This window comes from Pristiophorus japonicus, chromosome 26 (assembly GCF_044704955.1).
Source record: "Pristiophorus japonicus isolate sPriJap1 chromosome 26, sPriJap1.hap1, whole genome shotgun sequence".
Classification (NCBI taxonomy): domain Eukaryota; kingdom Metazoa; phylum Chordata; class Chondrichthyes; family Pristiophoridae; genus Pristiophorus; species Pristiophorus japonicus.
The window spans coordinates 13,993,835-14,008,820 of NC_092002.1; the positions used below are offsets into that span (position 1 = coordinate 13,993,835).

General features: G+C 41.3%; 1 protein-coding gene across 4 annotated transcripts in view; it reads right to left on the minus strand.

Moving 5' to 3' along the window:
• Nucleotides 1-14,986, minus strand: part of LOC139239213 (mitogen-activated protein kinase-binding protein 1-like) — a 77,684-nt gene that overhangs the window by 54,073 nt on the left and 8,625 nt on the right. For 3 of the 4 annotated variants that reach the window (XM_070867879.1, XM_070867878.1, XM_070867877.1), the window contains exons 2-3: nt 5,006-5,097; nt 809-871 (exon numbers count right to left, since the gene is read on the minus strand). In XM_070867879.1, the coding sequence (XP_070723980.1) occupies nt 809-871; nt 5,006-5,097 (155 nt within the window). Of the gene's footprint in view, nt 1-808; nt 872-5,005; nt 5,098-6,992; nt 7,062-14,986 lie in introns of those variants that run through there. The other variant, XM_070867880.1, reaches the window with a different exon arrangement.

Genomic DNA, 14,986 nt, shown 5'->3' on the forward strand with positions numbered 1-14,986 from the left:
AAGTGACCAGTGGACATCAGGCAAGGACATGACCAGACCAGGCCTTTAATTTGACTACTCCAATGTACTCCTAGCTGGCCTCCCACATTCTACCCTATGCAAACTTGTTATCCAAAACTCAGCAGCCCATGTCCTAACTCACACCAAGTCCCACTCACCCATCACCCGTGCTCGCTGACAGACATTGGCTTCCGGTTAAGCAACGCCTCGATTTCAAAATCATCATCCTTGTTTTCAAATCCCTCCAAGGCCTCGCCCCTCCCCATTTCTGCAATCTCCTTCAGCCTCAACTCATGGGGATGCAACAGGTGGAACAAATCTGAGGAAGACTGGGAAATTCTTTTTGGGATTCCTTAGGCAATCGAGCAAGCTCCAGGAGACCATGGTTACCCAGGATACATCACTGGTTATACTTAACTACCTCCCTTAGCAATATTGACTACAATCAGAGCAAACCCAAAGATCACAGAAGTCCTACCCTACTTTACTTTTAATAGCCTTCAATTGTTCCAAAAAAGGACTCGAGCAGCACATTGTACTCCAAATTTCTGTTGCCTTTTTTGTTAACCTTATTGGATTGCTCCACAATAGATGTAGGGCACGAAATTGGGATTGTTGTTTGGGGGGCAAAAATGGCATGTACTTATGCCTCAAAGCGTGCCGGATGCCAGCTTGGAAACAAACAAATGGACCCCCCCCCCCATTTGAGTGCAGGCTGTTAACACCATACAGGCAAGGTGCCAAAAACTAGGCATGCCTGGATTTCTAGGCCCTAACGTCTTAGCTATTGTACTTAGTTGTCCCTTACCTGGAAGCATTGAGGATATGAGTCTGCTTATTCTTCTTTGGGTTGCACAGAACCACCACACACCTTTCAAAACAGAATAAATGACTCAATTTTTTTTTGCTCCAGAAAAAACAAATTATAGTATTGCAATTACTGCACTAACAGACTACAAATGTTTATGCTGTGCATAATGGCTAGTCGTTTATAGAATACCAACTTAATTGTTTAAATATTCATAGTTTCAGCAAATCTAATTTCAAAAGCAGAAACAATATTATAACATGTTATTTTTACAGGCAAACATAGGCAGTGAAGCCATTCCTTATCGCATTAACCTTTTGATATTTCTTGCTCATTCACCCAGTGTATCGGCTCTTTTTTAAAAAAAAAGACAACCAGGAATTGCTGAAAATTGACTTTTCACCTGGTAAAATTCACTTTTAAACGACTCAATGGAGGCGACTGCACCCTCACTCAATTATTAATGGAGAAAGTTAAATATAATCCTAACATTTTGATTAAACTAGAGGACTGCCCATGGCACTGCTCACAGTAAGTCAGAGAAACGGCAGCTTTAAGGCTAGAAGGTGCCATTGCATTCTTGGCAAAAGCTCGGATAAAGAGGTCAGCTGTCTGATTTCTTCTTACTGACAATTCAAGACCCAATCGAGGCACTAGATATGAAATTGAAAAAAACACACATGCACGGACTTTAAAATAGGCCGCCCATCCAGTTAAAGGGGTCGCGCAGCCTAAAATAAATAATTTGGAACATTGCCTACAATGAAAATTCTTCAATAAGTTTTATGAATACAAAAGCAGTATATATCCCATAAAAGACAACGTGTCCACTTGTGCAGTTAAGCAATCATGTTCAACAAAGAAGCAAGAGACAGTAAATAGCTAAAAGGAAAGGCAAAAATCCAAAACAGTGATAAAAGCAAGGAATACAACGAAAGTTTAAAAAAAAAAAAGAGGGGTGAGAAACCGATTTTTAAAACTTGCAAGGGTTATCAAAGTTAACAGTAAACGTTTTGATAAATATATTGGAGTGTGGGGTAAAGATGAATGTGAGGTAACAGAGGGTTAATGAGGACACTGGTTGACATGGATTTTCAAAAGGTGTTCAACAAAGTGCCACATAATAGGCTTGCCAGCAAAATTGAAGCCCATAGAATAAAAAAGGGACAGTGGCAGCCTGGATACAGGTTTGTTTTTTGGACTGGAGGAAAGTATACAGTGGCGCTTCCCAGGAGTCGGTTCTAGGACCACTGCTTTTCTTATATAGGGTGGTGGAGGCAGACTCAATTTTATCTTTCAAAAATGGATTTAAAGGGAAAAAGTGTGCAGGGCTACAGGGAAACAGTAGGGGATTGGGACTAGCTGAGAGTCGGCACGGGTTCGACGGGCTGAATGGCTTACTTCTGTGCTGTAACCATTCTATGATTCTACGAATGAGCCCTCAACCAACGTTCTCGCTAAGCTGTGCGGCCACATAGCAATCTGCAAGTCCTGCGCAGGCCCCTCAAAAGTTATAAGGAACATTGCCCTTCACTCTTTTCCTATCATTTTCAGGTCATTGGTTCCAACATCAACCACAACTGTTGGAACTGGTTGAATTTTGTTTGAAGAGATTTTGCACAAAAACAAAAGCGCACATAATTGGACAGGGGTTGGGAGACACTCATGGAACATACCCCAAAGAGGTTAAGACATTCAAGAGGGGAGTGGGAAGAAAAGAAAGCAAAAAGTAGTGTCAAAACATACAATTATCTAAAATTAATACTCAAAAAAGGAGAGTCACGATTCACAAGTAATTATTACATGGGTATTGCTTTGTTACACGCAGCAAGTAGAGACTTTTCACAGCATTACTGCAGTTTGGGGACTGAGTAACTCTTGGTCACACCCAATGTATGGATCTGATGAGCTCCATATGCATACCTAAATTAATTAAAGTTACAAAGGAAGATCAAAATAGTCACACCTGTGTTTATCCAGTTATTATGGCATTCAGCTCCAGCTAGATAGACCTCGCCTATATTAGTATGCTATTTAATAAAACCTGTACTCAAATTCATTTGACAGATAATACAATTTTTTTTACACTTCTAAAATGAACAGATTTCAAGGCACTGATCAAGTAGTTTTGACAGAATCAAAACATTAAAATGAAACTTTGCAGACTTTGAACAAATCTGTCTGAGTCACCCTTTAAAATCCAATTTATAATAATATTTGCAATCCTGACTTTTGCAAGACAACCTTCTGTCACTTAATCAGAGGCAAAATTTAAAAAGCTGCAAATTAAAATCCTTACACAAATCTTCAATTTAGTTACCAATACTTTGACAAAGTACAGTAGTCATTTCTAATTGTTGGCAACATCTTCCCAATTGAGATAAAATGGAAACGTGCTGGTCGACATGTTTCAACACATGGATATGTAAAGACAATGCCAAACCATTGCACTGGCCAGATGAGACAAAAATAAGTAAACCTTTAACTTATTTATTTTCCAGACCATTAACACTGCATTTTTCCCTTTCTTGGCATTAGAATACAAATTTCTACATTAATCCCTTTCTAAATCAATTTCACCCCCTCTCTGGCCTGGACAGGAGCACTTCATTAGTGCATATTTATTTTAGACACAATTAGCACTGGAGAACTATGAGCAACAAAATTCAGATACAGGATTACACTTTGCTGTAGGCCAGTTATACTGCACAGCTTGCATTAATGCAAGAGAGTTTTAGATTTATACTTAAAAAAAAAAAGATAATGTAAGGGAGAGGCGAGAGTCTGCAGTAAAGCCAATTATAAAATACCGACGTAGAGTCAATAGCCCTGACCAAGGAGTCTTCAATAATCCTTTAGGTCTCAAATGAATATCAGTTAAAATGTCAGTGAGCAGAGCTTCATTGCCCTTGTACAAAAAGCAACATGGGAGCAGACAGTATAACTTGGGTTTGTTGGCTCTCTCTGGGGGTAGTGTGTAGTTTTAACTGCCCTCCATTCTCCCCAACCTTCACCATTTCATGTTACGGTACACATTTGAAGCAAAGTTTCAATTCGGGTGCAGCCGATAAAAGCTAAACTCCCCGGAGTGAGAGTTCGGGTGTGATATTTTGAAAGTATTTATTTTGGACTCCGTTCCAGTGGGTTGACTTGTCCCAGGTACCATTCGAAGATCGGTATAAATTTACATTCATGCTCAGGTACTCTGTGGAAGCACACAAGCACCTTTCCAGTCTGAAGAGGGAAGAAAAACTAAGACCTGAAGATCTATCTGGGGGTACTAGTGGATATATATTGCCAAGTGTTCTCCAAAAGCAGAGTCCAAATAGGACTAATCACATAAAAGATCTGTTTTTAAAGACAGATCTTCCACAGTGCAGTGCACTGCTGTAGCATAACCACAACATTTTCTAATCTTCCAGTAAAGAACATAAACCTTCAAATTGTTAACTGAAATTGAATTCTGTACTACTATGGCAACTTCAATAGTATTCACTTGAACTAACAAGTCCTGTAAGGAGACAAAGTCTAATCTTAGAATTATAAATGAACATGGCACGAAAGAAATGGAGGCTGTTTGACTGGTTCAGGAACAGGTATGTCAGGAAAAGCAAACAGTACAGAATGCAATACAGAATCTGCACGGGTTACACTGCAATTTGATTAATGTAACCAAAAATTCAGAATTCTACTATACAGCAAGATGCAGAATAAGGTTTGCAGACAGATTTTATTTTTCTAATGGGCACTGTCATACTTCAACAGTCTCTGGGAAACCTTTATTGGATGTTCCCCCTCTGGATTAGAGCATCTTGCCACATCTAAATTGCTGTGCAAAATAGTGGCTCACTTCAGATGCAAAGCAGTTTTGGATGCTCACGCTTGGGAAATAGCAGCCCCGCAGTGTCTCATACCAGCGATCATTCTGTACATAAAAGTTTAGGCTGCAATTGTTGACTGGCTAACCAAGTGTGGGCCACAGCCAAGTTCAATCTAGCCTCTCCTGATTGCCATGAGAAGCAGGAACACCTTTTATACCCCTCCTTCACAGGTCCAGGGAGGTTGAAGGCACTTGGTTCCATTACCCCAGGTAAGATCAACTGAATCAGCATGCGGCAAGCTGAAACCTGGTAGCTTCCTGGGTCTGTACGACACACTGCATTGACCAACAAAGCGGGATTTGCTTATGTCACTTACCCTGCTGGATATGCCACTAGTCCTGTGGTTAAGTCACAGGCTAAACTACTGCTGCTAGAAGCTGTAATTCCAAGGACTTTGTCTAGAGTAATCTGAAGAGAAGAAAAACAATTAAAAAAAAATTAAATGGCACTCAAGGAGTCAGCTAAAAGCTGGTTTAATTAAAGCACTAAAGAAAAGCCGAAAAGCGACATTAAGCACATCAGAATTGCACTGCATCATAGTCATGATCTGGAAAGATACTACTTCTACCCCTTCCCCCAAAAATCACACATTAAAATCAAAAATACATGTTTGCAGGACTAGAAATTGAGATTACTATTTGGGAATGCAATGGAGGAGAGGCAGGGTAATCATCGGATATGTAAATGCATTTATACATTAGATAAGAGACAATGAAAAGAAAACTGCTTAATGTATTAAAAATCTGATTGCATTGCCACTACAATGCACATGATCCGCAACTTAACTTATTTGGAACAAGCGGGTGGGTGGCAGGGGAGAAGTTTATTTCTAACTCTTCCCCCATCATTCCAGTTAGAAACAAGTAGGGGACCTGCTTCACAAGGCCTCCGCCAAGCTAAATAGCTTAAACATGACTTTTACAAACTACCTAGAGTTACTTTTTTATGTTTACTTGTTTGTGTTTGACAATTCTCATCATATCATCATAGGCGATCCCTCGAATGAGGATATTTGCTTCCACGAGTTCACAGATGTTTCAATGAAGGACCCAAATGTTCCAGTCCTGAACTTCAATTGAGGGGGTGGAAGATGCCTGTGCGTGGATTTTTTTAATGTGTGGTGACCGTTGCACACCAGCCATCACACGGGCTTGGTCCAGTGGCAAGGATTAACCAAGACGACTGGAGACCTGCTCTGCTGCACGGACCTAGTGCGCACACATATCGCAGTGTGGGCTGGCCCGTGCTGCCCCTGTACCCTCATCTGTCGCACCTCAGCCACGATCTCTCACTGTTCCTCCGCCATAAACATTCACTGCATCTCGCCACAAGCACTCGCCGCTCATCCGTCCCGACCTTTGCTCAACCAATACAGCTGTGAGGAGGGCTGCTATGTTAGAGGGGTCATCAAATGAGGTTATATGGATTGAATTAAAGAACAAAAAAGGGGCAATCACACTGTTAGGAGTGTACTATAGACCCTCAAACGGTCCCGAGAGACAAGAGCAAATTTGTAGGCACATTTCTGACAAGTGCAAAAACAATACAGCAGTAATAGTGGGAGATTTCAATAACCCCAATATTAACTGGGATACTATCAGTGTGAAAGGTTGAGAGGGCACAGAATTCCTAAATTGCATTCTAGGGATTTTTTTGGGGGGTAATACCTAGCAAGCCCAAGGGTGGGGAGGACAGTTCTGGATTTAGTGTTAGAGAATGAAGCAATGAAGCTGGGCAGGTGGAAGGTGTAGCAGTGGGAGGGCATTTTTGTGGTAGTGATCATAATTATGACAATTCTCATATGCAAGCCCTAGCTACCTATATCCCAGAGAAAGCATTTTCACTTACCCAGAACAGAGGCCCTTCAGATCATTTCAACTACTGCTTTTAGCCATATTTTTTCTAGATTTGGGAAGGCAGAATATCACACTAGACTTTAATCAAACTTATTAAACAGTAATAGAACAAGCAAATAGTAGCAGTATGCAACTTAGAAGTTACAAGTACAGCTTGCTCCCATTATGACCAACATCCTGATATCTAGGAGTTCTGCAACTTCGTCCAGGTTAATGTTAGTTGCCAAATGAATGAGAGAAGATTTAAAACATCAAAAACAACTGAGAACAAGAGCCATGGGGGGGGGGGGGGGGGGGGGAAGGGAGAGAAAGATTTAAATCACAGCGAGTTATGATTGGGAATTCTCAGCCTGAAAAGGATGGTGGAAGCAGACTAGTAACTTTTAAAAGAGAATTAAAAAAAGGAAAATTTTGCAGGGCTATGGGGAAAAGAGACTAACTGGATACCTCATTCAATGAACCGGCACAGGCCAATAGGCCAAATGGCAGCCTCCTCCTGCGCTGTATGATTTTAAGTCAGTGGAAATTCAAAGGCACGGAGGTCTATTATCTTGTGGTATTCCAAAACATTGCAGTTCCACCCACTTCCTGTAAAGCATATTCAGTAAAGAATTGATTTTAGGTCTGGATAAGCATTGAACAAGGAGTATTTTTGTGGTCAATAAATTGGTGATTAAAGGGTGTATAATTAGGATTAAGATCAATAGCATAAACAGAAAGTTTAGATGATATATTTTCCCACTCAATAGGGTCATTACCTATTAAAGCCGAGCCAGTCATGGCCTTTAAGAGGTAATTAGATAAGCACTTGAAAAATTAGAACGGTCATATGAATCAGACTTTGTTCGGTGCTGAATTGTCTATGTTCTCCCCATTTCATTATCTAATGGAGACAGTGTTTCCACTGCCCACCAAACACACACAAAGCCATTCCAGCGATTGGCCACTTTTGCTACGGTTATGTATTTAACCCTTTGTAACCTGCATAACACCTGATCTCACCAGTGGGCCCATCTGTTGGCACCCCAGCATCCCTTGGAAGCACAGTATATAAGCAGGTCACCCACAAGGTACCTGCACTCTGGAATCTTATTAAAAGGAGTTAAGGTCACATTTGCTCATTACACACAGTACTCAGTCTCACCCTTTAATAGCTACCAACAAAAACATTGTGAAATGCCTTCAATAAAGATTTATACAGATCTTTCGCCAACAGGCATGCACGGATTCAAGCATCAATTTCTGAAACATTTCTTTTTACATTGGACCTTAAACTCCAAACCATTCTATTTTCCTAGCTATAGAAAACTATTCTTGTATCATTTTTGTTTGCTGTCCTGCATGGGCCAAGGATTTCTGAATAAAAGGACTTGCCTTTCTGACGATGATTGTGACAGTCGCTGAAGTATATTAGCATAAAGCAAGTTTGGTCAGAAGCAAGTTTGGTCCCATTCCAATTCATTACACAAACCTGAATGTGCTCCAGTCATCAATTTTCTAAACTGATCATGCAGGAATTGGCAGCGTAGAGAGCTCAATGTTAATGCACAAAGTCACTTTTTGAAGTTAGCCTCTTACTGCCTTTACTTGAAGTAATGTACAATTTTAGTAGCCATTTATCTTATTTCCAGAAGGAATCAAGCGTCTTTCTAATCCAAAATAGAAGTCACAAGTACTGTAAGCACCAAAAACTAATTGCTGTAAGCACAAGTGAGTTAAGTGGAACATTGTGAAAGGGAAATCATGCTTGACAAATCTTCTGGAATTTTTTGAGGATGTTTCCAGTAGAGTGGACAAGGGAGAACCAGTTGATGTGGTATATTTGGACTTTCAGAAGGCTTTCGACAAGGTCCCACACAAGAGATTAATGTGCAAAGTTAAAGCACATAGGATTGGGGGGTAGTGTGCTGACATGGATTGAGAACTGGTTGTTCTCAGGAAGCAAAGAGCAGGAGTAAATGGGTACTTTGCAGAATGGCAGGCAGTGATTAGTGGGGTACCACAAGGTTCTGTGCTGGGGCCCCAGCTGTTTACATTGTACATTAATGATTTAGACGAGAGGATTAAATGTAGTATCTCCAAATGTGCGGATGACACTAAGTTGGGTGGCACTGTGAGCTGCGAGGAGGATGCTATGAGGCTGCAGAGTGACTTGGATAGGTTAGGTGAGTGGGCAAATGCATGGTAGATGAAGTATAATGTGGATAAATGTGAAGTTATCCACTTTGGTGGTAAAAACAGAGAGAGACAGACTATTATCTGAATGGTGACAGATTAGGAAAAGGGGAGGTGCAACGAGACCTGGGTGTCATGGTACATCAGTCATTGAAGGCTGGCATGCAGGTATAGCAGGCGGTTAAGAAAGCAATTGGCATTTTGGCCTTCATAGCGAGGGGATTTGAATATAGGGGCAGGGAGGTGTTGCTACAGTTGTACAGGGCCTTGGTGAGGCCACACCTGGAGTATTGTGTACAGTTTTGGTCTCCTAACTTGAGGAAGGACATTCTTGCTATTGAGGGAGTGCAGCGAAGGTTCACCAGACTGATTCCCGCGATGGCGGGACTGACATATCAAGAAAGACTGGATCAACTGGGCTTGTATTCACTGGAGTTCAGAAGAATGAGGGGATTTCATAGAAACATTTAAAATTCTGACGGTTTAGACAGGTTAGATGCAGGAGGAATGTTCCCAATGTTGGGGAAGCCCAGAACCAGGGGTCACAGTCTAAGGATAAGGGGTAAGCCATTTAGGACCGAGATGGAGGAGAAACTTCACCCAGAGAAGTGGTGAACCTGTGGAATTCTCTACCACAGGAAGTTGTTGAGGCCAATTCACTAAATATATTCAAAAAGGAGTTAGATGTAGTCCTTACTACTAGGGGGATGGCAAGAAAGCAGGAATGGGGTACTGAATTTGCATGTTCAGCCATGAACTCTTTGAATGGCAGTGCAGGCTCGAAGGGCCGAATGGCCTACTCCTGCACCTATTTTCTATGTTGCTATGTTTCTATTAAAAGTAATTCATAGCCAGCTTTCGAATAGGCATTCCGTTTAGTCATATTTCCTTGAATCTTAAAATATAGAAAGATTGCATCAGGTCCAGTAGTGGATTACTGAAAAAGTGTTAACCACTCCTGTAGATGCAGTTTGTATCTTGTATGTTTGAATACAGAAGAAAAAAAAGACGCAGTTAAATAGAACCTCTCAACAGGTTCACAACCACAGCAGCCAAGCTTCCATAAACAGCAATGTGATAAATGACCAGGCAATGTGTTTGTGCTTTTGGTGGAGATATAAATATTGGCCAGGACACTGGGGATAACTCCCCCGCTCCTCTTCAAAATAGTGCCATGGGATCCTTTAGTCCACCTGAGTGCACAGGCAGGGACTCAGTTTAATGACTCATCCAAAAGATGGCCCCTCCAACAGTGCAGCACTTTACTGGAGTGTCAGCCTAGGTTTTTGTGCTCAAGTCTCTGGAGTGGGACTTGAACCCACAACCTTCTGACTCAGGAGAGAGTGCTGCCAATTGAGCCATGGTTGACACCTTACACGTGTCACTTGAGGCACTTGAACAGAAACGAAATGTTTACTGAGCAAGATGTTCTTGGCACCAACATGTACCAGAAATAAAGTTGCTACTCGGCACAAGGACATTAAACCACTGCATGATCTTTTGAAATGTTGTACCATTTCTTGGCATTGGTACAGCTGCTAATAGCATTGGTTAGTACAAATAAAATGGCAACCTGACAATAATTCATACTGACAAAAGTGGTATGCAATTCAAAATGTGAAGAAAAAGGCATCATCGCATGCAGGAGAATAGAATAAAGGGATGCGGGGGACAAAGTGGAAAGAGGTCATTAGAGTGTGAGGATGCTCCTGTGGCATATAAACACCAACATAGACAAGATGGGCCAAATTTCTGTGCAGTCGATTCTATGCAAAAGAAACTCCATGACTCAGTACCCAAGTCTCTGATTTTACACACTACGCAATCACAAGATCTTCATCAGGGCTTTATATTTTTGCAATCCTCTTCATGAGCTAAGGTCACAATAGCTTAAGAAAACAACATCACGGTTGACCAATCATTTTGTGGAATGATCAGATTACATTATTGGTCCAGCCTTAAGTTCAGAAACCTATGTACTATCTAGTATCTACTGGGAGGGTGTTTCTGCCCCCTCCTGTCTCCCCACCCGATGCAATTCCCCTCCTTTCCTTATTTCCAATGCCTGACGCAAGTGACTAAACTTAGTGGTAACCTGAAGAGGATGTGTTGAGTTTGCAACCGAGATGTTGGAGTGGAGTAGGGAAAGAGAGAAAACAAACAGAGGAGGGACAGAGCATCGTCGCAGAGTCTGATTCTAGTATTTTCGAATAAGACGTTAAACCAAGGCCCCATCTGCCCTCAGGTGGGACGTAAAAGATCCCATGGCACTATTTTGAAGAGTAGGGGAGTTATCCTCTGTCCTGGCCAATATTTATCCCTCAATCAACATTAAAAACAGATTATCTGGTTATCACATTGCTGTTTGTGGGAGCTTGCTGTGCACAAGTTGGCTGCTGAGTTTCCCACATTACATCAGCAACTGCACTTCAAAAATACTTCATTGGCTGTAAAGCACGGCAACGTCCAGTGGTCGTGAAAAGCGCTATATAAATGCAAGTCTTTCTTTTACCTGGTGTTTTCATACACATACCAGCAAGAATTACTAAATAGGAGCAGGAACCCCAAAGACCCAATTGCTACCCTAACCGAGATCAGCTAACAAGTTCACAAGGGTCCTTATTGTCTGTATAGCTAGCTCAGTATCGCAGAACGCATTTACCTACAGAGTTTTGGTAACCAAAGTCAGTTTAGCTGCACCAGTGAGTGATCTCAGGCCACTATTGGTCTGTGGGTCCCATGTGGCAATTTAGCTGTTAAGTAACATTTGAAAAACTGTTCTTAAAAATCACTTGCACAGCAAAGAGGAGAGTTCTGGATTAATCTTAGTGAAAATATGAACAAGCATTATTGTTGGTGGGAGGGGGAAGTGAGAAAAAAAAAATGAAATTTGGTTATTGACGGAGTGTTATTCAGTGTAAATGGAACATTAGGGTCAAATGCAAAATCTGATATGAATTAAAATACTTGGTTATGTAGGCAGTCAGTCTCAACTATTGAAAAAGTCTCAAACTGTGGCACAGATTTAAGTTAAATCAATTATATTTACAATATTATCCTCATTAAACTATTTATTCAGACGATATATTGTTTGGCACTGGAGAACTTAAATCACATATGCAAAGTGACCAGTATTATTAAATCTATAAGCACTCTCGTAATGACTCCACGAGGCAAGGTATTGTACTTGAACTGTGGTGACCTTAGTCCATTTATTGCAGCTCCTGAGTGAGAGTACAGCATGGTGAGCTCCCTTTTATACCTGGTTACCGGTCGTGTACAGGTGACCCCTAGGTCTCCACCAGTTGCACCCTCTGGTGGCACAAGCATAGTGTATACAGTGTGAAGATACATCCAGTAGTCTTCTGTAACTGTACATTGAGTTTACAGGGAGTATACTTATGTTATACGTAGACAAGTATAGTGCATTAAAATTATAGGATGCAAGCTCATGACCACAATCCACACATGGCAAGTAGCCAAGTGGAATTTAGGAGCTGCACCACAAAGAAGGGAAAGGAAGAAAAGCTACACGGAGGCCATCTACGATACTCTGCCTATACTCCCTACCAGCCAGTTACAAAAAAGGCATTGAGGGACTTGGGACACAATAATCTAGAAGACAAACAACAACTAGATAGTAAAGTTTATTTATTTATTTATGATTATTTTTTGTAAGTGTTAGTGCTGATTTAGCCACTGACCTTGCATCACACAACACAAAAGTATGCAAAATGATATACAGCTACTGCTAACCAAGTCAGAACTATAAAACAACTGCAAATACACATTCTAGCAAAGTTTAACTATTTGTTGCATGTATGGACAGACAATGGAGTCACATACTAAAATCACAATAATAGGGCTATTATTATAATAGGGTTTGAACAATAGCTGAACAAAAATAAAATCACTTTAAAGCTGCACTGATTTTCTAAGTCTGCACGCCACTGCTAAACACAGCTTTGCCATCAAATGCTCATTCTACACAAGAAACAATTTGATTGGGGAGGAATGAAGTTTTAATTTTGCTGTATGTAATTATAGATACAGGAGAGCAGTGAATTTCCTTAACTGGAGCGGTGATCCAGTCAAAAGGCTCAGATGATGCAAATCATAAATGCCCTTTCCAGTGGTGTAATTCATTGATAGGCTTTCAATATCATTTTTACAACAATGATTTTAGCAGACATTTACAACAGACAGTTTATCATTGGTGCCTTGGTGAAATAGTAGAGCGCAATATAGATCCCGTCAGCATGTGGTGTTATTTTTAAATTACATAAAAATGTGTTATGAATATGACATTAGTGGGTTATTTATACTCAGGCCACTGGCCAAAATTAGACGGTCATAAATTTACTTTAAATGCTCCAGAGGTCAATCTTCATCTGTTGGAGTTATAAACTCCAACCAATTAATTATGGCATTGAGAGATTTGTAGTCAAATGCTGCTTCTTGAGTGAAGATGAAACTAAAGTATTAGCTTGGCTCAGTTGCTGACCCTATTGCTTTGGAATCAGAAGCTTGTGGTATCAAATCCTAGGCTAGAAATTCAACATACAATCTAAGCCGACACCTCTTCAGTGCAGTACTGAGGGAGTGCTGCATTGAAAGAGGAGCTGACTCTTGGATGTTACATGAAACAGAGGCTTCATCGACCCTAGACAAGAGTTATTTTTGCTAGATAAGGGTATAAAAAGATATGGAGCCAAGGTGAGTGGATGAAGTTTTCTTTCATAGAATAGCAAAGCATATCAAATGTTAATATCCATGGGTCTGATTAGGAGTGCCACAGGCTTGCTTTAATCTTCCATCTATGGCAGCATCTACCATAACTGAGCGGTTGTCCGTTTGTGAGGAAGGTTTGATCCTTCAGATTATACTGTGGGGTCCTCTATTAGGAATTAATTCTGTATGCCGCAGTTCTTCCAAGTATTTTGCCATTGGTCAGCAAGGATGAGGAGAGATTCCTGAAGGGCTTTGGAGACAGTCCAAAATGGCCTTCTAGATTGGAGAGAGGTCAGTGGTAGGTTGCTCAAGTCAGCCTGGATCGGCATGTCTTTGTTAATAAAACGGTTGTATTCTGTGGAAACTGCATATTCACGGCATAGGTGTGGTGGTGCAATGTTTGCAAGCACTGGCAGGCAAGATGTTGATAAAAATGTAGTGATAATTCTCAGTAGAATTCAGCTGAACATCAACGGATTTGTCATGAGTACTTGATAGCCATGCTGGAGAGCAGTACTCCGCTGTAGAGTACACCAGGCAAATGCTGCCGTATGGAGGGTGAGCATCTGCTCCCCATGTGGATCAGGCAAGTTTCTGGATCAAGTTGACCCTTATTTAGTTTCTTCCCACAGTTCTGGAGATGCTGCCTATACAACAGGATGCGATCGAGCATGGCTCCTAAATAGGGAGGGTCCTTTGGCATGGTTTACCTCGGTCCCATAAAAGGCGACTTTCAAAGCTTGGTTTGCTTGATGGGTGTTGAGATGGAATGTAGAGGTGACTGCCTTTTACAGGTTTGGCTGAAGTCAGTTGCCATTCTCTGTAAATGACTGGTCAGGGTCTCCTCGGTGACAAATAGATTCATGTTTTGTATGGCCAAGGAAATATCAGCATATACGAACTTGTGGGACCGTTTCGGGCAGATGACAGAACCCTGTGGGAGCCCGCTGTCCTATATCTGCTTTTCTGGGTGCCAGTGTACACGCAGAACCGGCGATTGCAAAGCATGGAGCTGAGAAAATGAATCGTTGTTCTGCAGGGTAAAATAGTGGCGAGCTTGAAAAGCAGTCCTTGCTTCCATACTGTATCATACGCCGCTGACAGGTCCACGAGTGCTGTGACAGTCTTGAGCTGGCGTTGGAAACCTGCTTCAATGGTGGATGGACTCAAGATACAGATCAGCATTGAGTAGCAGAACAGGCTCGAGAGACTGAATGGCCTACTCATGCACCTATGCACAAAAGGTCCCAATATCCTCGGTAACATTCCTTCCTCAAACACCAGCAGAAACAGATTAACTGGGCACATATTTTCTATTTGTGACCTTACCAGTCACAAACGAGGTACCTGGTATAACAGTGACTGCACTTGAAAAGCAATTATTTTAAATATACATTTGTTCTCAAAACATGGACAATGCTTGCAAGGCCACATTTATTGCTCCCATTCCCTTGGCATTACAGTGTTACCAACCACAGGAAACATGCAAGATTGCCCAGAGTTGACTCATGTCAGTTAACCATCCCATCTTGCAA